The 20,353-nt window shown below is 39.0% G+C and overlaps 1 protein-coding gene across 3 annotated transcripts in view; it reads left to right on the top strand.

Annotated features, from left to right (window-relative positions):
• Nucleotides 1–430: 430 nt before the first annotated feature.
• LOC133529735 (phosphoacetylglucosamine mutase) overlaps nt 431–20,353 on the top strand; it is a 42,297-nt gene continuing 22,374 nt past the window's right edge. Inside the window, exons 1-8 of one of the 3 annotated variants that reach the window (XM_061867534.1) lie at nt 431–678; nt 10,798–10,868; nt 11,873–12,005; nt 12,536–12,631; nt 13,685–13,836; nt 14,507–14,545; nt 18,660–18,862; nt 20,033–20,157. In XM_061867534.1, the coding sequence (XP_061723518.1) occupies nt 575–678; nt 10,798–10,868; nt 11,873–12,005; nt 12,536–12,631; nt 13,685–13,836; nt 14,507–14,545; nt 18,660–18,862; nt 20,033–20,157 (923 nt within the window). In that variant the 5' untranslated portion in view covers nt 431–574. Of the gene's footprint in view, nt 679–10,797; nt 10,869–11,872; nt 12,006–12,535; nt 12,632–13,684; nt 13,837–14,506; nt 14,555–18,659; nt 18,863–20,032; nt 20,158–20,353 lie in introns of all 3 variants that reach the window. The other 2 variants (XM_061867533.1, XM_061867535.1) reach the window with 2 other exon arrangements.

Here is a 20,353-nt window from a genome sequence, read left to right as displayed (position 1 = left end):
GACATACCTAGACCTACACGGTTCTGGTTTACATACCAGTCCTATGCTATAGTTTTAGTTAGGTTCCTAATTGCTTCTCATTACAATTTTGGGCAATTTTCAATCGTGGCTGAATGCCGGATGGATCTGTGCCTTCTTATTCTTTGCTCAAGTCCCAAAAATTTGATTAAAGTGACATCTATGGAGTATTTTGTGTAACATATGAGTAAATACTTCTCAAAGCGACACCTGTGGACGAGTAGCGATACTACGTAATAAGCTTGATGACCACAGCAATTTTTGTAATTTGACAGTTGGGTTAATACTGCTAAATAAAAATGTACAATCGAAAAATAAACCAACATGAGAAGAAGCATAAGCCACTAGCGCCATTATTGGAGTACTGATGGGCTATTTAATTGGATTGGATTATCAAGGAGTGTTTTGACGTTGAAAATGATATGTCAATGACGTCTACTTGCTTGCTTTTGCTTGACGTTTTGCAGCGGGAATGTAGAAAGAAATCTCGTTTGTTGATTAAAAGTGATTGTAAGTGTGCGATACGCGGCCTTATAAATAAAAATCTCCTATCACGATGCCGCCGAGTAGCTTACGAGTGGTCTACGCGTTCGCCAGGGAAATGCATCCGAAAACGACCGATGTCTTTATCGAGTATGGCACGGCCGGATTCCGCACAAAGTGAGTCTTATTACATTATTCATGCAAGGTTTTTCCATTCTAATAAGTAGGAGCGGTTATTACAACATTATATTGTAATAAACGAAGTATTTAGCGCGCCTTTCTCTCAGACAACGCGTAAAATGTCATGTCGCCAACTGTGTCGATTCGCGTATTTCCTTTTAGAATCGTGCTGGGCTGTGACTCATAATTTCAAATCGTATTTGGGTACCTATAACGGGAAGGAGTCGGCGTAATTATGGTCAATGACTCCGCGATAGGGTGATAAACGTGGATTAGTCATTCATTCATAGTCTACGAATTTTTACTATGTGTCGTAATCGTACCATCATTGATTTAGTCCAGGTGAATAGGTAAATGAATGCGGCCTTGGCGTAATTAAAATATCGTTGCAATTAACTTTAGCATTGGTAAAAGTGTGTAGACCTGTTTAGGCCACAAATATAGGTTAATTATAAGGGCAATAATATTATAATAATTATTTTACCCTTCTTATTTACATTATATTAGTATATTATCAGTAATGACTGAAATTAATTTTAAATTGTTTAAAAAAAAGTAATAACTAATGGAAAAAATCATGAAGTGCCTACAATAGTTATGAAGACTTACAAGTTTTCTGTTATTCTTTGTTACCAAACCAGGGCATTGCCATTTGCATGAAAAGGTCAATATGATAATATACACCTACATCCATATTTATTCAACTAAACAACTAAAAAATATTCTTTCATCTTAATGATTTTTAAATATTTTTGGCTTGAAGCCAAGCACTCTTCATATTTGTTTAATATACACACTCTTTCAATATTTTATTGATCAACATAGTGTTATCATCAAGTAACTGGCCAGTTCAATCAACTCTGAAGAAAAATAAAACATCTGTTTTTAAAAATAGAACAGGGAACACATGGTAAAGAAATGGCATTGCTTTTGCCAATTGTTTGACCAAGCTAAACTGTAACTTATGTCAAGTGATTTGAGATCAATTTTGATTGCCGGTCATGGTTAGATTAACTGTAATAATAGACAATAGAATCCCTTGATAGCTATTTGATGCTCAGTGAGTTGATGAAGTATTGTTTTGATAAATTCATTAGACACTGGTATGTTACAATTAATTCCTTACTGTAAATGATTAATGTAGAGTGATATATTTTTAATGCAAAATACAAATATGCTTATATATATCAGACACCCGGTTTTTCAGTAGGAAAAAGCGCAAAATACAAATTTTCTATGAGAAGTCAACTACAATAGAACAAGCCGGAGTATTGAATATAATATGTAGAATGAAAAGAGGGAAGTGAAGAGTAACTGGGGAAAGAGGGGTAGATTTTTATGTCTTTAACTCAGTTAAAGTTATGCAGAAGCTGAGAAATAATATCAAAAAAAGGCCTGTCTTGCTGTCACATATATTTGGCATGAGAAATAATTATGGCATTATTCATAAACGCGTTACTGGCCTGAAGAATACATTTGTATTTATCTGTCATTTTGACTTATGTATTTGTAAGAAAGGGATAAAACATAATTTAACTAAATCAGGCCTGTAAAATTTTATGAATAAGGTGGGTTTGTGTTTATGGGCATAATAATTAATAATTATTTGGCCATGAAGATACAGTTAGCTGATTTCATGTGTGTATTATCTGCCATATGGTTATATTCATGGTCATAATGTTGTCATGTCCAGTTCATTTGAACACCTTGCTCACTTAGCAACTTATGCTACCAACTATTCTTAAAAAATTGTTTAACTTATAACTTTTTTGCATAATTGAATGAGACATTGTTAATGAACCAAGTTTTTTAAACAACAATTCTTAATAGATGAGCAAAGGCTATTATGACTCACAACATGTATTCATTCTTAAGTTAAGCAATATTAATCCATAATACAATCCTTTAAGGTACAAAGTTGACAACCTTCATTTTAATAGTCTAACAAGATCTGACTAATAATGAAACATGCTCTGTTTCACAATGTAATTATAATTTAATTTATATTCCTGTCATAATCAGCAAAGATAATCTCATTCTAACATATCTATCCACATTTTATTAAGATATAGTTCGTGTCACCCAGATTTGTCAAATTCAACCTTTAATACCATGACAATACAATTCAAGGCACGCGTTTTCGTGAATGACACGTCCTATAATTTAAAAGTACTATCTTTAATTTACCAGAAATGAGGAACTTGTATGTATGTTGTAAACAAAAATGACTTTGGTTTTCGTTAGGAAACATAGAGGTACATAGTACCTATAGAGCAACGCGCATGTGACACCACTTGAGTTGCGTTGAGTAACTGTTCGTCATCAAGCAGGCGAACCAACAGGGTATAAAAAATTCCTTATACATGGAGAACAAATAAAAGAAGTGTTTTATACATTAGTAGGTAATGAGAGTCCAGAGAGAGTGAGAAGTGCTAATGGAGTATCATATAAATACCTACTACTTTTTCGAAAATATAACTTATTCAAGATTTTTTTTACCCCACATTCCAAAAAGAGGGGTGTCATAAGTTTGACGCCAATATCTGTCTGTCTGTGGCACCGTAACTCTCCAACGGATGGACCGATTTTGATGCAGTTTATTTAACGTGAACGCTAGTTTCCTTGCGGTGGTTCTTAGCTATGTTTGATAGAAATCCATCCAGCAGTTTGATAGCAAGCAGCAAGAGTATATCAGCTTTTTTCCAAAAAGTATTTGGCATATAGCGTTTTTTTTAAAAAAAACATTCATTAATTTTATTAAGTACTAATAGTAGTGTAGTGTTTATAAAATATTCACTAAAAGTCTTGCATATTGCTAACTTCCAAATGATTTTTCTGTGTTTAATTTTAATGGGCAAGTGATAAAAATCTAATTAACCACAAAAAACATGTGAATAAAGTCATGCATGTTCCCCATTTGGTGGAAGTCCTGTCTGACACGTATCTGAGTCTGTGAAATAGGCCCCCGTTTCCTGAATTCCTATGAGAGATAAATTTAGCTTCCATTTTCTTGGCACAGGTCAGAGCTCCAGGTATAATGGAACGGTTTGTTTGTGGAATTATGTCGATTGTGCGTTAAATCAACCATTCATTTCTAAACCGAAAATATTAAACAGTATCAGGGCCTACCGCGAAAATCGAAATTCGCAAATTGCGGGGATCTTTCTCTTTTACTCTGACTAAGACGTAATTAGAGAGACAGAAAATTGCCCGCAATTGACGAACTTCGATTTTCGCGGTCATAGCCAGAGATGATTATATAAGAAAGAATGGCTATCTCGATTTATTTTTGTACATGTTTTCTAAATGAAATCGTTATAGTTTACAGCTAACAGCGACCTCAATGTAACGATATTTCGGTCACATCTATCCCTTTGGTTACGGTGACGTCTGTCAACTCTAATTTATTACATATTTCACGATTTACGTTATTAAACAAGTGTGAAATCACTGTACCCAAGCTGTGTAAAAGGGAACTTAATTTATGTGGTTTCAACACTGATGCCGATCCGCAGTATCCGCACGTCGTTGCGGGTGTAAGCGAGACAGCGCTATGCGTATAGTGATGTCCCGCTCGCACACCGGAATCCGCATCCAATTTAAAGACCGCCAGTAGGTGACGAACTTACCTTAGTACCTGTTTACACTGTTGTGGTTTGCTAATAACTGACCGCGCCGGAATAACGGCCAACTTAGTCGCTTGCCATAAGGAAGAGATTTGCTTGTATCTTTATACGAATATGTCAAGGCGTCCTTATGGCAAGCGACAAAATGATGGGACGTTTTGCCGGCCGCTAGTTTAGCTAGCTAGCCACTAGCTTATTGTCAGTGACTCAGTGTCTAAGGGTGGTTACCTGTCCAATTTCTTGGTCCATTATGTATTTGCATCTCATATTTTGCTTAATGAAAGAGTGAGACGCAATGCACATTGGACAAAGAAATTGGATAGGAAATATAGGAATACCATCCTTATAGGTGTGTAAATTTATTTTTGGAACGTTGGGTTGTAAAGATGTTTGTGAATTCGACTGTACCAAAAATGCGGAGTGACTAGTTTGCCTTGACGAAGTAAAGTCTACTAATTACTAATTTAGGGTGTCGTTGTTTACATAGTAGCATGTATAATAATACATTTTGTACTCTATATCCTGGGGATATGGTTCTAAATTGTATAGATATTGACGTTAGTACAAGGAAAGGCTCTGCGATATGCATTAGTCAGGACTGTTAACATTCGTAAGGCCATTAGCTGAACAAGAATGTTATAAACGAGTTTATTTGAATTGCAATGATAAGTGCGTCGTGAATCTTGATTGTTGTAGACTATTTAAAACTATTCACTTGTCATCTATCCCTATTCCTACTTTAGGTGATATTATAAATGAGAAACCGTATGTCGGTCTGTCTGTCTGTTACCGAACCGCTGAACCGATTTAGATGAATTCTGATAGATTGAGAACCGAGTAAAGACGGGAAATTCGTCTCATCTCGTAGACGCAAAAGGTAGTACCTATGGTTAGTTGTTCAGGGGAAAAACAATTCTTAAAATTCTGATTATAAGCTGTTTGAATTCATCAAACATGCATTTTTCTGCGCACTTAGTATGTTAGTATTACGCGCTGGTGGCCTAGCGGTAAGAGCGTGCGACTTACAATCTGGAGGTCGCGGGTTCAAACCCCGGCTCGTGCCAATGAGTCTTACTCTCGAAACTTACTTACGAAATATCATTTGATATTTATTAGTCGCTTTTCGGTGAAGGAAAACATCGTGAGGAAACCGGACTAATCCCAATAAGGCCTAGTTTTACCCTCTGGGATGGAAGGTCAGATGGCAGTCGCTTTCGTAAAAACTAGTGTCTACGCCATATCTAGGGATTAGTTCCCACTGTTCCCAGGCAAACCCTAGGCTCCCATTAGCCGTGGTAATAACGCGAGGAAGATGGGTATAACGTAGTTGTTATTTTTCTAAGAAACTGTGTTTTTGTAAGAAACTGTCCCTTGAGCAACGGGAGAGAATAAAATCACTAAAAAGTGTTCCACCAACGTATTATTTGCTACAACAGAGAAATAGCTAAAACATAATACCTATATGCAATATTCCGACATTTGCATCCTTCTCAAAGAAATGTCAAGATAGCGAAAGTCAGTAACCAAAGGTCAAATGCAAACGTACGAAATAAAATCGGCAACCCGGTAAAGATCCAGTCACTGGCTTGCCAAGAACGGCAGGACAGTAAAACGGCTATCTATATTTTACGATATGGAAAATAGGGCGGCCTATAAACAAAACAACAGTTCATAGAACCACGTCGAACGACCGCGGAAATATTGACGCATTTATGGGGATTTGGGTTTGTGTGGATTTAATTTCCTTTTCCCGACTATTCACCGTTGACCGCGATGTAAATTTTGGATACCGATATCATCGGTTAGGTGCAATCGGCTTCATAATACTTATTTGAAAGGAGTAATAGGAAATACATACAAGGTGCCCGTGAGCTTTGCTAGAGATTTTAACATTTTGGAATTCGCCTAATTTCAGAGTTAAAGCCACTTCCAAAAAAAACATCTTTTTATTGTTACTTAGTGCAAAACGCTTTTTGATGGCGATGTTGACCCTAGAATTATGGTACAATAATAGTACATTAAATATATTGGGACAAGCTTACACAAATATTACAATATTTTTAAATCAATTACAATAGCTATATTATCAAAAAACTAAGCCTAAATTAGCCTGAGGCATTGTTCCCAGGACACTGGCCGCGTTCCCTCTCTGCACAGTGAGGCTAAGTTTTTGTGCGAAAAAAGCGCCAGCTCGTAGGTCGCCAGACACCCAGACTAGTTTAGTAGAAATTTCTTTTACTAGTTTCTTGGTGTCGGACGACCAAGGACCGTAAGTTTCAATCGCAAGTGCCGCAAATACATAATTACTTTCTGTACTATCATCGAAATGTACTATGTCAATGTCAACTGAGCAAAAATTATAATATTATGAATTCAAATTTATTACGAATTTTATATGTTGTATTGCTGTAATTATCATCTGCACTGAAAGAACGGCGAGTGAAAGAAGTTTTGCCATGTTTCTGGTGTCTTTCTTCTAATAACACCAAATCGGTTCACCCTAAAAATATATCTGAAAAGTGACATCTCAGTGACTGATATATATAAACAAGGATATAAATACAGCGGACATATCGGTGTCAAAATGTCAACATTTACTTATATTTTCTACATACGTGCTTATAATTTTGTATTGTTTATCGTCTTGTGTTAATGTATCCGGCCTCCACCCAGCTCACAGAATGCCCTATTTGTCAAGACCAAAAACCCTACAAGGGCACCCATGGACTCAAGATCCATCTTGCCAAGAAACATGTTCCTCGGATAGACCTACCCCCGACGGACTCCTCTCATGTCAACAGATCTGGGGCCTCTGTTCCCAACACTGCGACTCCCTCTGCAGATTTATGTACCCGTCTAGCAGTATTAAAAGCTCACACTAAAATAGCTAAACGTATACCAAAAGGCGCTAGGGTTGCTGTAGCTCGGAGCCTGACGGAATGCGTGGCCAAGGTTGTGTCTAATAATAATTTACCCGCATGGGAAGCCTTACTTACATTTACATACAAAAATATTCATATCCCTCAAGACCAATCCAATCGCACTTTATCGGCTATTATCAAAGAAAATGTACTCCATCCTGACTTTCCCGTAGATTCCGATTCCGCGGAATCTGCAACCTATAATCCTTGCAATACTCATTTAAACTATAAAATTAAGACAATAGAAAATAAGGTTTCTGACGGTAACATAAGAGGCGCTACAAAACTTCTATTTTCTAGTGACACCTTGGCCGCCCGTTCTGACGAAGTGTTCTCCTCTCTTAAAGAAAAGCATCCGATTTCAACTACACCAGTACAACTTCCCGTGCCGCCTCAAATCTCTCCGCAACCACTACAAGTTACGGACCGTGCAACTTTACAGGCGATCAGCTCTTTTCCTAATGGTTCGGCCGGTGGCCTTGACGGCATAACCCCGCAGCACCTCAAGGACCTGACGAGCCCGCTTATGGGAGATGCCGGAGAAACCCTCCTCAAAGAGCTGACCGCGTTGATAAATTTAATGCTTTCAGGTAAAATCTGCAGCGAAATCACTCCCATTTTATACGGCGCTAACCTGATAGCCTTAAAAAAAAAAGACGGCGGCATTCGTCCGATAGCGGTGGGAAGCACACTACGGCGACTAGCCTCTAAATTGTGTTGCCACGAGTTTCACGACCGCCTTACAGACAAATTCAAGCCCAAACAACTTGGCTTCGGTGTCAGAGGCGGTTGTGAGGCCACGTGGTGTACACGCCACACGGACTTTCCTGGAAAACTCAAATTTCGAAATTTTGGTAAAAGTTGATGTAAGAAACGCATTTAATTCTATCGACCGTAGCACTCTCTTAAACGAAATTTTAAAGGAAATTCCGGAAATATTTGAATACCTAAAACAATGCTACGGCAATCCATCCAAATTAATGTTTGGTGAAAAAGAAATTGCCTCATGCGTTGGGTGTCAGCAAGGAGATCCGCTTGGGCCCGTCATCTTTAGCCTCGCTATTCACCCAATCATCACTCAGCTAAAATCAAAACTAAATTTATGGTATCTGGATGATGGGACACTTGCAGGGACGGCTTCTTCAGTATTAAATGATTTAAATATAATCTCAAGGCAGTTCGCTGAGATAGGCCTCACACTTAACTTCAATAAGTGTGAGGTTTTTATCTCAGAAAAGCTTTCAGCTAGCGCCCGGGCTGCTTTGACTCTAAGTCTCAACTCTGTCGCGCCCAATTTCACCTTTGTTACACGAGATTCCCTCGTATTACTCGGTGCCCCTATTTTCGAAGACGCCATCCCTTTAGCAATAAATTCAAAATTAGATAACTTTCACAACTGTTCAGATTTATTATTCAAAATTAACGCTCATACAGCCATTTACATCTTACGTTTGTGTTTATTTTCTCCAAAATTCTTATATATTTTACGTTGCAGCCCTGTTTGGAAATTCTCAAGTCTCACGTCATCCATAGACAACATATTAAAAAATTCGGTTTGCAAAATATTAAACATCTCTTTCAGCTCTCAAAGCTGGTCTCAGGCTACTCTGCCTATTAATTATGGTGGCCTGGGTATTCGCTCTACGGGCGATCTGGCTCTCCCCGCTTTTCTCTCGTCTGTCCACAGCGTCGCCCATCTCATCCGTGGCATTCTTAATGTCACCAATCCCACGGTTGTAGTAGTGGCGAGCTTGGCAGATGCAGAGTCAGCTTGGAGTGCTGGAAATCCCGGCGAGAGTCCGCCTACCGAAAAAGCCTGCCAAGCAGCCTGGGACCAGATAAAAATCAAAACAACCCACAAATCCCTTTTGGACAATAGTTCGAACCCTTGCGAACGTGCTAGACTGCTCGCAGTATCGGAACCTGAGTCAGGGCATTGGCTGCGCGCGTTGCCGTCGCGGAACATTGGTTCCCTTTTGGACCCGGCGTCACTGCGCGTAGCCGTATGCCTCAGGCTAGGTTTGAAAGCCTGCGAGCCACACGCTTGCTCCCGCTGTGGAAGCCTTGTTGACGCTTATGGGCACCACGGACTCCACTGCCAGTCAAGCGCCGGCCGATTTTATAGACACTCGGCCCTAAACGACCTAATCCGCAGAGCACTCGGTACCGTCTCCATACCAGCAACCCTGGAGCCAGTTGGTTTATCAGCGGCAGATGGCAAAAGGCCCGACGGCTGCTCGCTCGTACCTTGGTTCCTGGGGCGGCCCCTGGCGTGGGATGTAACATGCGTTGATACGCTGGCCCCATCTCATGTCCGGCGCTCTGCCAGGAAGCCGGGGACGGCAGCAGACGACGCCCAAATTGCCAAGTGTCGCAAATATGCATTTTTAAAAAGTAATTATGTATTTGCGGCACTTGCGATTGAAACTTACGGTCCTTGTTGACCCTTATGGAACCTAGTTCAAAATATCCTTATTGATAGATGTCAAAAAGTGACAAGTACACTTTGCAAAAAAAAAGTTTTACAAAAAAAAAGTTCAAATTCTTTTTGAGTTACAGTTTTGCCAATAGCTTTTACATTTTATGTACCAATACATACAAAAAAAGTGTGAATTTGATCTAAACTCATACAACGATATAACTTTTTTTCCTTGTTTTGGCCTAAGAAATGCGTGGTTAAAATCTCTCGCAATGCTCACGGCCACCGCGTATATCTTTGCCGTTGACTGTACCTTTAGGGCAAACTCTGGTTATTATTTCTTCCCTGTTACAGTCGAGTTCAGAAATATGTACATATTTATTCATCTAAAATACCTAAATCTTTTGGAATAAGATGAAAAAATGTAGTCGTATTTATAAACTCGACTGTACATGTTTCCTATTCTCGATTGTTAACCCTTTGACCGGCCATGAACACTGAACAGCTACGACGCCGGAAATTCGTTTCACAGACATCACGGCGTCTACAAACTGTTAATTTACTTTATTGTCTAAATAGTCACCAGTTCATCAGTCAGTGCAGTACGTTGAAAATAGTCAACTTACTAATCAGCTTATCTACTATATTGTATGTCGTTGATAACATTAGGAAATTGACTGTTTATTTACTGAGTGCTGGTTATCTGGCTTACTTATACAATTTCAGTGTTATACTTCTACGTTCTAATCATTAATATAATAATGTAGACTAGGGATTTCTACAATTGAAACAGTTTATAATCGATAATAATCGATCTTTTGGCTCTAATCCCTACATAGAAAATCGATTAATGAGTAATCGGTTTCTATAACAAAAATAACAGTACTCCGTTGACACTCACTCGTATTCCTTCAATTTGGCTCACAGATAAACTATGAGCCACTTCCAGGAGTATGAGAAATAAAAATCCGAACACGCATAGCCGTGCAATTTCGAGCTGAGGAAGCGGGAGGGTGTACCTACTCTGCTCGTGAATCTAGAACTTTAGATAAAATTATGCACCTAGCAAGTGTGGCGGCTCCGCTACAAGTCCTCGGAACTCGCGAGCAAAGTATATCCTGCTTAATAAACGTATTTCTATTACTTCCAGAGCCAGCCTGCTAGAGCATGTGGTGTACCGCATGGGTTTGCTTGCGGTCATCCGCTCCAGGGTCAAAAATGGTAAGATAACTTATATTTGTTCAAAAACTCTGCTATGCGACTCTTTAACATGGTTCGAAAATAGGTGTCATCTTAAAGTTTGATAATTTATGGAATTAATTTTACCTCAATTAATTTTAAGATTTGTTTGTACTACTAACACTATATGGCATTCAGTCCGCCGTTTGTACATTGTTTTATACATATATTTTGTGCAATAAAGTTTATATAAATAAATATATGGATCTCCCAGATTCGAATTAAATAAATAATTGAATTGATGTTGACTATTTTACAACGGCATAAGCAAACTACGTCAAAGATTTAAGAGATGACAATTAGACAATTTTAAGGGCAACATTTAGTCCTAATGTGACCAACACATTAAATATAATCAAAATCAAGTGTTGATTGGAACAGTCGAATTAAAACGAAAACTAGCCAATATTTCCTAAAACAAACGAGTGTATTGTATGATAGAATAAAGGTCACATGTTTAGCTATATTACTAACCCCCAATATTCACGTTTCTCTTTCAACATCTGAATGTGTTGCGCGTGTTAATTGTACATCTTATATTTTCTAAAATACATGTTTAAAACTCGATAAAAGCCGAGTGAATCACTATTCTGGCAGATGAGCGAACAAAAGTGTGGACGTGTTTACGACCGAGTCGAAAACGTCACACACACAAAGATAGATATGCCATTAGTTGAGTTTATTCATGCTAGCAAATAGTAATTGATTGTACGTGACGTGAGAGCACACCGGCTGCGTGTACACTGTGCGTAGTCTTGAATGTGCGCGTGCGTTAAAATGTTGGACCCATGCACGGCGTGCACGCACGAATCACGCAAGCGATATGTCGCCTCTCATAAGCATAGTTGTTACTGTAATTACAATTACAACGCGCACGTCTATGCACACGTTATCCGTTGTGCACAGGCTTTAAATTAGATTATAATCTACCTGTATACAATTATTGAATTTTTGAGGTCTAGCTTCGGTTCTGCTTGTGATTCCAGGTCGCACAATAGGCATAATGATCACAGCCTCCCACAACCTGGAGCCTGACAATGGAGTGAAACTCATCGATCCTGAGGGTGAAATGCTGGAGCAAAGCTGGGAGGAGATCGCCACGAGGCTCGCCAACGTTAGGTGAGTGCTGAGTACCTACCCTAAGTATGATGACAGCTTTACAACCTGGAGTCAAAGTGAAAAACCCTGAGTGTCAAATGCCGCAGCAGAGATGCGAGGAAATTGCTACAAGGCTGGCCAATGTAAGGTGAGCTAGGTTTCTGAAGATCGAAGGATGAGCTCATAAGGCCGAAAACCCGGAGTGTCTGAGCATCACGCGCTTCCGTACGAGGCCGAAGGCCGCTTCCGTACGAGGCCGAAGGCCGAACATTAGGGAGGTGAAGAAAGATACTGACTCGATAGTGCGTAAGTTTCCTGGTTTTGTTTGTTTACATTTTGTAAAATACCCCTAGTCCATTCCACGTGGATCTTAAACTCAAAAAAAGGAGTGGTTGATTCTGTCAAAGGGTACAAGGGGTTTTTTCCTATAGATTTATTTTATTGGATGACTGAGTGCGACGCGCGATGGAATAAGAAATATAATAAGATAGGTTTAGCCTGAAACATCTAGTGATGACTATCATCATTTGAATGAATGTATTGTTTTCCAGTGACAATGACTTGGAAGCAACGACGGTGGAGGTGATCAAGCAGGTGAACGCCGATATGGGACTGAAGGCCAGCGTTTTCATCGGCATGGATACCAGGTATGACCACAGAAAGATAATACTACGTACAGAGTTCTCACTGTGACGTCACGAATCATGTCCTTCATTGACGCATGTCACATTCTCTTTCTTACTTTTTTTTTAATACTACGTCGGTGGCAAACAAGCATACGGCCCGCCTGATGGTAAGCAGTCTCCGTAGCCTATGTACGTCTGCAACTCCAGAGGAGTTACAGTTACAGTTCGATCGGCCAATTTATTACTCAAATAGCTGCTTTTATATCAATTTTTTTTTATGAAAATGAGGAATCGGGCGGAATTGAGACAATCCAACTGTCATTTTAGTATCTGAGATATAAAAACAATGATTAAGTAAAAATCCTTATTCTTTTAATTGGAAATGATGTAAATTCAAATCGTATTTCATTTCATACGTCATTTATTATATGATTTATCTACTAGTATAAGCACAAAAGTTAAGTCATCTATATGTGCCTTGGCAGTGAAGATATCTATTAATAAACAACAGTTGCTTGATACTAATAGAGATATCCTGTGACCGCAGACCGCATCCGTGTAATGCAATATACGCATGGAAATTGACATTATGCAATATGCACTTTTGTATTAAATATCTTAAAACGACTCACGATTTAATATATTTAATGTCTGAGTCTAACGAAAGATTAGATATTAACCCCCTTATTCATAAACGTCTACTAAAGTTACGATGCCGCTAATAATCGTTTGTCCCTTTCCGACGTATTGGTATGATGGAAAGGGACAAACGATTATTAGCGGTATCGTAACTTTAGTAGACGTTTATGAATAAGGGGGTAAAAGTTTTACCTATCTATCTATTACTTATTCCGTTGGCTCAGTGACCCAATATGAGCCTTGGCCTCCGACACAAGAGTGCCAATTTTTCGATCCTGCGCTTTTCGCCAATTGTTGACTCGGACTTCGCGCAGATCCGCCTCCACCATGCCGCTCCAGCGATACCTGGAGCATCCGACAGGGTTTTACACATCTTCTACAATCAATAACTATTTTATTTATCACAAAATAATTGTTTTTATTTCTTTTTCACAGATACACAAGCCCCCGATTAGCAGCGGCCGCGGTACACGGCGTGATGGCACTGAAAGGCACCGCCAAAGAGTTCGGCATCGTCACCACGCCCATCCTGCACTACTGCGTGCGCTGCAGAAACGACAACACTTACGGCACGCCCACTGAAGAAGGTACTTTACATAACTGTTATATATGTATATACAAATACATGGAGTGATGGCACTGAAAGGTTCGGCATCGTCACCACTCCCAGCCTGCATTACTCCTATTGAAGAAGGTACTTTACATACTGTTTTACATAAAGTTGGTTGCAAGCAAGTGTACAACTCGCCTTTTTAGATACACGAGTCCACGGTTACTTTTATCTTTGATTTTAGTAATTCCATTGGACACAGTCTGTGAAACTCCTGGTCCTGGGTTTGAATCCCCGTAAAGGCTTTTATTTGTTTGTTTGAAGCATAAATATTTTCCCCTCAGTTATGTATGTTTCTGTTAAGTTATTTATCGCCTATTTTCCAAAACCCACTTCTTATTGAGCCTACTGTGGGGCTTGGCTCATTCATGTCATTTATTTATTGAGCCTACTGTGGGGCTTGGCTCATTCATGTCATTTATTTATTGAGCCTACTGTGGGGCTTGGCTGATTCATGTCATTTATTTATGTATTTACCTGTATCAATTTGTATTTTTATATTGTTGCCAAGTACCTATAGAAAAGTTTAGTTTGGGGCTAGGTGATATGTGTACTGCACCGAAATATTTATTGACATGTTATAATTTATTTTAGTAATCTACCAAGTATTTATTTAGACGGCATTCAAAATACCTTACTGTCTTCAGGTAGAAAATACGGACCGTACTCTCTCGTGAGTACTCCAGGTGAGCGAGGTCAGTAGGCAAAAGTTTTACGGCTTTACTTCGCAAACCTCGTAACTTCATACAATTCGAACTAATATGATCATTTACATTATAACCAAGCCTGAATATTTGACTTTAAGCTACAAATACAGCTAGTTACCTCACTAAGTATCCATTTTTCTACACAGCTTGTATTGCAAAGTGGGTACTTAAATTGGCACACTTACCGACGTGCGTCACCTAACTTAGTCAATAGGGTTAACTTCTCAGGGTCCGCATACCGCACATCGCTTTATGATCGCGTTTATAAATAACAATATTTCAATTGGGTGTTTCATTACTTACAAATCACAATTAATCTCTTTATGTCATACGCAAACACTTAAAATATTATTTGTTTTTTATCCTTCACACGTTGACAATCAGCTCATGCAGTACAATAACGACCAGGTTGAGTAGCTAAACGTCAACAGTAGGTGATAGAAATTTCTGTTCTTAAGTACTATTTTGTTTACAATAACCGTATACATTATAAATATATACAGTGGTGTTATTATAACTAGCTTAAATCTAAAATAGGCCCTTGAGGCATTGTACCAAGGATGATGGGGGCATTTCCTCGTTGTATAGCAATGCTGATACGTTGTGCGAGGAAGCTAGCTCTTCGGTCACCAGTTACGTCAACCAGGCGCTTCGCGATTTCAAAGCAGACAGAATTTCATTAATTTCATTTCTTTTACTATTAGTTACTTTGTGTCAATAACTACACATAATTAAGTATACTCGTAAAATGGGTATTTTCTGCTGTTGAAAGCAACACATTGTTCATCATCTTTCGAGTTCCATTATGGAATACTTTGTCGGTGAAAACGAGACTTGCTAAATTTCCTCCCATTATTAAAAACTTCATTATTAATATCTGCCTTGTTGTGCGGTGTATTTATGTATTAACATTATTTTATTATGTAATTATTTTATGTATTTCTGTGTGTCTATGCGGTAATACTCTCTGATCTTTGAACTCTGCACTACCTGTTACATACATACCACCAGGGAGTTGTTGTCCTCAATTTTACTTTGTTTTTTTCTCGACATACCTGACTATGTGAATAGTTTGATGTTCAACAGATTTAATCAAATCAGTAATCACACATCTTTCGTTTATAGAAAAGTTAACTCTAATCATCATCTCTTGTCCTTTCGTCACCTATAGCCAAGACCAAGCCTCGGAAACCGGTTAAATTTCCAAGCCGTTATCATGTACTTGGCGCAAAACCTTTTAATTTCGGTTTCGTTCGTAAAACCGTAAACCGTCAAGACAACTTTTTCATAAAGTTATTGTCTGATTAACCGGTTTAGAACAATAAAAACCGGTTACTTCCTATGTCGGTGTCTTTGTTTACGCGGCACACCACCGAGCCGGCCGGCCGTCTCGTCACTCGTCGAATAAACCGGTTTATTCTGGTTACAATAAAGTTCTTAAAACGTTCGCGTTCTTATGAAAGTTCAGAGTAAGACCCAAATCAACCGATATTTGCCGCTATTTTTAAAACCGGTTCCGAGCATTGGCCAAAACAAATGCAATTTGATTTGTCAGCGTAAACAGTGGAATGGAAGGCCTTTATGCCTTTGGGTGGCTAGAGAATAAGAGGGTTTAAGTTCACTGTAATATACTTCACCTTGATTTCTGCAACTACAGGCCGATTGCTATTCTTTCTGTTATTAATAAGATAACAGAGAAAATAATAGTCCGCCAGATAACTGAATTTTTAGAAAAACACAACGTTATCTCTGACGCGCAACACGGTTTCAGGAGGGGTCGGAGCACCGCCACTGCACTTGCCGAGTTTACTGATTATGTTAATGAGCACCTCAATGAGAAAAAACAGGTAGTGGCGGTGTTCATTGACTTCAAAAAGGCATTTGACACCCTCGACCACTCGCAGCTCTTGCAGGCCATGCACGAGTGTGGCGTGCGGGGCCCGCTGCTGGCGTGGCTGCGCGCCTACCTGGCGGCGCGCGCGCTGCGCACGGTGGTGCGCGGTCACGCCGGCGAGTGCGCCGCCGTGCGCTACGGCGTGCCCACTGGCTCGGTCTATGGTCCTGTCGGCTACATCATGCACGTAAATAGTCTATGTAATGTGGTACGCGAGTGTAAGATTTATATGTATGCAGACGATACGTGCATGCTGTACGCAGACAAAGACATAGCGGTTGCAATGGAAAAAGTTCAAAATGACCTGGACAACGTAATCAAATGGGCACACGATAATGGCATTATCATAAACCTCAATAAGACAAAATGTATGCATATACGCTCACCATATAATAAACCCCTGCAGGCGAATTTAAGTATAGTTGGGCATGACTACGACTGCTTGCACAAGGGGGGGCGAGACTGCAGATGTAGTGAAATCGTCTTCGTGAATAGCTTTAAGTACCTCGGGGTAACAGTAGACTGCGACATGTCATGGGCGGCACATGTTAATAACGTATGTGATAAACTCAAATCTGTGCTCGGAAAATTTTATCACTTACGAAGTGTAGTAAACAGAGCCACACTATACATGTTGTATCACGCACTTGTAGACTCGATTATATCCTACGGTCTAAGTAGCTACGGCCGCACTTTTCCCTCATACCTAGATCGAATAAAAGCAATACAAATTAGGTTTTTAAAATATTTAGTAGATAAAAAAACAAAACAGGCCAATAGAAGTAACTATGACAAACTTTTTCCGATTTGCAACATATTACCAGTGCATGAAAAACGGTCCTTGCTTATAGCTCTGGAACAGTATCAGCGTAATGATTATAAAAAACCGATAGACCATAAAATACAAACAAGAAGCGTCACCAAGGAAATAAACCTACGTAGGTTGTTTATACCGAAAGTCTGTAACTACTATGGAAAACGTACTCGAAAATATTTAGTGCCCATGATTTTAAATAAATTACCAGAGCAGTTAAGATCCCGTCAAAACGTATCAAAGGTTGTGTATAAAAAACGATTAAAAAAAGCATTAATGCTTGGACTGGAACGGGTCACATGATTAATAGGCCAACCGATTGCTTTATGTATTTATGTAAAAGGAAGTTAATACCTTGCACGTGTTACCGTAAAATGTATAATTATGTATAGGTAGTATAGCGCTAATATTAATACACTCGGGGGCAGTGGGATGCTGCACCCTGATAGCTTCATTATCCCACACACTTTGTTTAGCTTCACTCCGTGTGTTTGTTGTTTTCCAGTATCTGGTTGAAATAAAATCGAGCACCTATACCTACTGTTCCCATGACAATGCAGTAACAGACTGACTAAATAGGTAAACAAACCTAGTTAGATAGTCTGTTATTGCTACTAATGTTTATGTTAGCTTAATGTTTATCTAGTCTGCCTGTCTAAAGCTATTACAATTGTTTGTAAGAAATCGCACTCGCACTATAAATATAGCTATAAATCAAGTAAGCAATAACTTACTTAACAATGTTGGAGGGTAGAATAAGTTTTCTGCCAACAAACTGCTATGCAGTTTGGCAGATAAGCGATCATAGCCGATGTAATTTCTCTTTTATAAATAAATTAAAAAACTTCGTTTTTTTTAGATTTTTTTAAACCTCAAAAGTAGTCGTCTTCCTCGCATTGTCCCGGCATTTTGTGGGAGCCTGGGGTCCGCTTGGCAACTAGTCCCGAGAATTGGCGTAGGCACTAAATAGTACGAAAGCGACTGCCATCTGACCTTTCAACCCAGAGGGTAAACTAGGCATTATTGGGATTAGTACGTTTTCCTCACGATGTTTTCCGTCACCGAAAAGCGACTGATAAATATTAAATGATATATCGCACATAATTTCCGAAAAACTCATTTGCGCTAGCCGGGTTTGAACCCGCGACCTCCGGATTGTAAGTCGCACGTTCATGCTAGGTAACCAGAGCTTCTAAGCTCACAACTATTATTCAGTGCATAGTTACTCCGATTTAATTTTCGAAATAACAAATATAAGCACTACTTTTGAGGTTATAAAATTTCTAATCTGAAAAAAAAAACGGGGTATACTACTTAATGCGCTTCTAAACATCAGCATTATTGAAACCCAATACATCTACACAAGCCTTTTTTTAATTTCCCAGGTTACTATGAAAAAATAGTAGGCGCTTTCAAGAACATCCGAGCAAAATTACCCGTCCGCGGATCTTATAACACTACTCTATACGTTGACGGCGCAAACGGCGTGGGGGGGAAGAAACTCAACATTATCAAGAAGAGTCTGGATGGGGAGTTGGACCTGGTGCTATATAATTTGGGGGGGAATGGAGGGAAATTGAATTTGAATGTGAGTATTCGAAGAATTGTAATAATTGTTTTTTTTTATTTTTTAATATGATGATGACATACACCCAACGCCAAAAGTATGGAAACAAGCTTATATTTTAATAGAAAAGTGTTATTTTTTAAGCGATGTAATTTACTCAAGTTGTGGCTATGATATTTGCCAGTTCAACATGTTTCAAAGCAATTAAAAGGGTATAATCATGTTACTTTTTCATAATTTTTTTTTATATTTTTGACAATATTTTAGGATGTTTTGATATTTAGCGAGTATTTTTAACCTTTTGTGGTTAAAAATACTCGCTAGACAGAAACATGAGATATTATATATTTGACGACCGGTTTGGCCTAGTGGGCAGTGACCCTGCCTACTGCTGATGGTCCCGGGTTCAAATCCTGGTAAGGGCATGTATTCGTGCGATAGGCATGGATATTTGTTCCTGAGTCATGGGTGTTTTCTATGTATTTAAGTATTTCTATATAATATATATCGTTGTCTAAGTACCCTCAACACAAGCCTTATTGAGCTTACTGTGGGACTTAGTCAATTTGTGTAATAATGTCCTATAAATATTTATTTATTAAAGAAAACAACCTTGTGACCATACTTTTGGCCTTGAGTGTAATATAATGATAATTTTATTCTACAATTACATTGTACAAAACTACCCACGTAAAAAGTTTTAATCCAGTCTACCGTTGACCACGAGCGCTGTAAAATTGTTAAGGGCTCAAAACGTCGGGATGTATTTAATAGTACATTACTATACAGGCCGGGAAACGAAGGGTTGCGGGCCAAGTAGGTTTATTCGTAGGTTTACACAGCTAAAAGAAATTACGAATTACTAATATTCGATGGTTGAATTCCATGACCACCGGATACGTAGTATTTCCCGACGTAATTTGAAGTAAGTCATGTCAACATTTCCTTGCAAGTTTGAGAAAAATTCGTTATACGCGATATAATCCGGTCTAATCGTTGTACATAATGTCCGTTCTACACTTAAATGTGCCGTTAAATGTCAACAAAAATAGAGTTAATCGGTAAACATCTGCATATCTCTACAAATCATCTGGGCTGTAACTTATGTTTTATTTGTAACCTCGCTTTCCCTCGCTAATAATTTAATCATCTGAAAAAATAAATAAAAAGGTCTAATAATTCCTTCAACAGTGCGGTGCAGACTTCGTGAAAGTATCGCAACAGCCTCCAGTTGGGGTCGAGCACGTACCGTTCCAACGCGTCGCGTCCTTAGACGGCGATGGCGACCGGCTCGTTTACTACTACCTCGACGACAAGTAAGTTACTAATCTTAAACCTTGTTGCAAACACGTAAGGTGCACCGATGGTCAATGAAGAGTGTTGTAGTCATAGATATAAGAAGTAAGGAGATTTATAACGAAGCATAATTTCAACGAGTCTCGCTGTCTCCAACTGTCCCCCACCACATCATTAAAGGCGTGGCCAGACAACCAACTCACGCGCTGTGATTGG

The sequence above is a fragment of the Cydia pomonella genome, chromosome 21, assembly GCF_033807575.1.
Source record: "Cydia pomonella isolate Wapato2018A chromosome 21, ilCydPomo1, whole genome shotgun sequence".
In the NCBI taxonomy this organism is placed as follows: Eukaryota; Metazoa; Arthropoda; class Insecta; order Lepidoptera; family Tortricidae; genus Cydia; species Cydia pomonella.
This window is presented reverse-complemented; position numbering and strand designations above follow the sequence as displayed.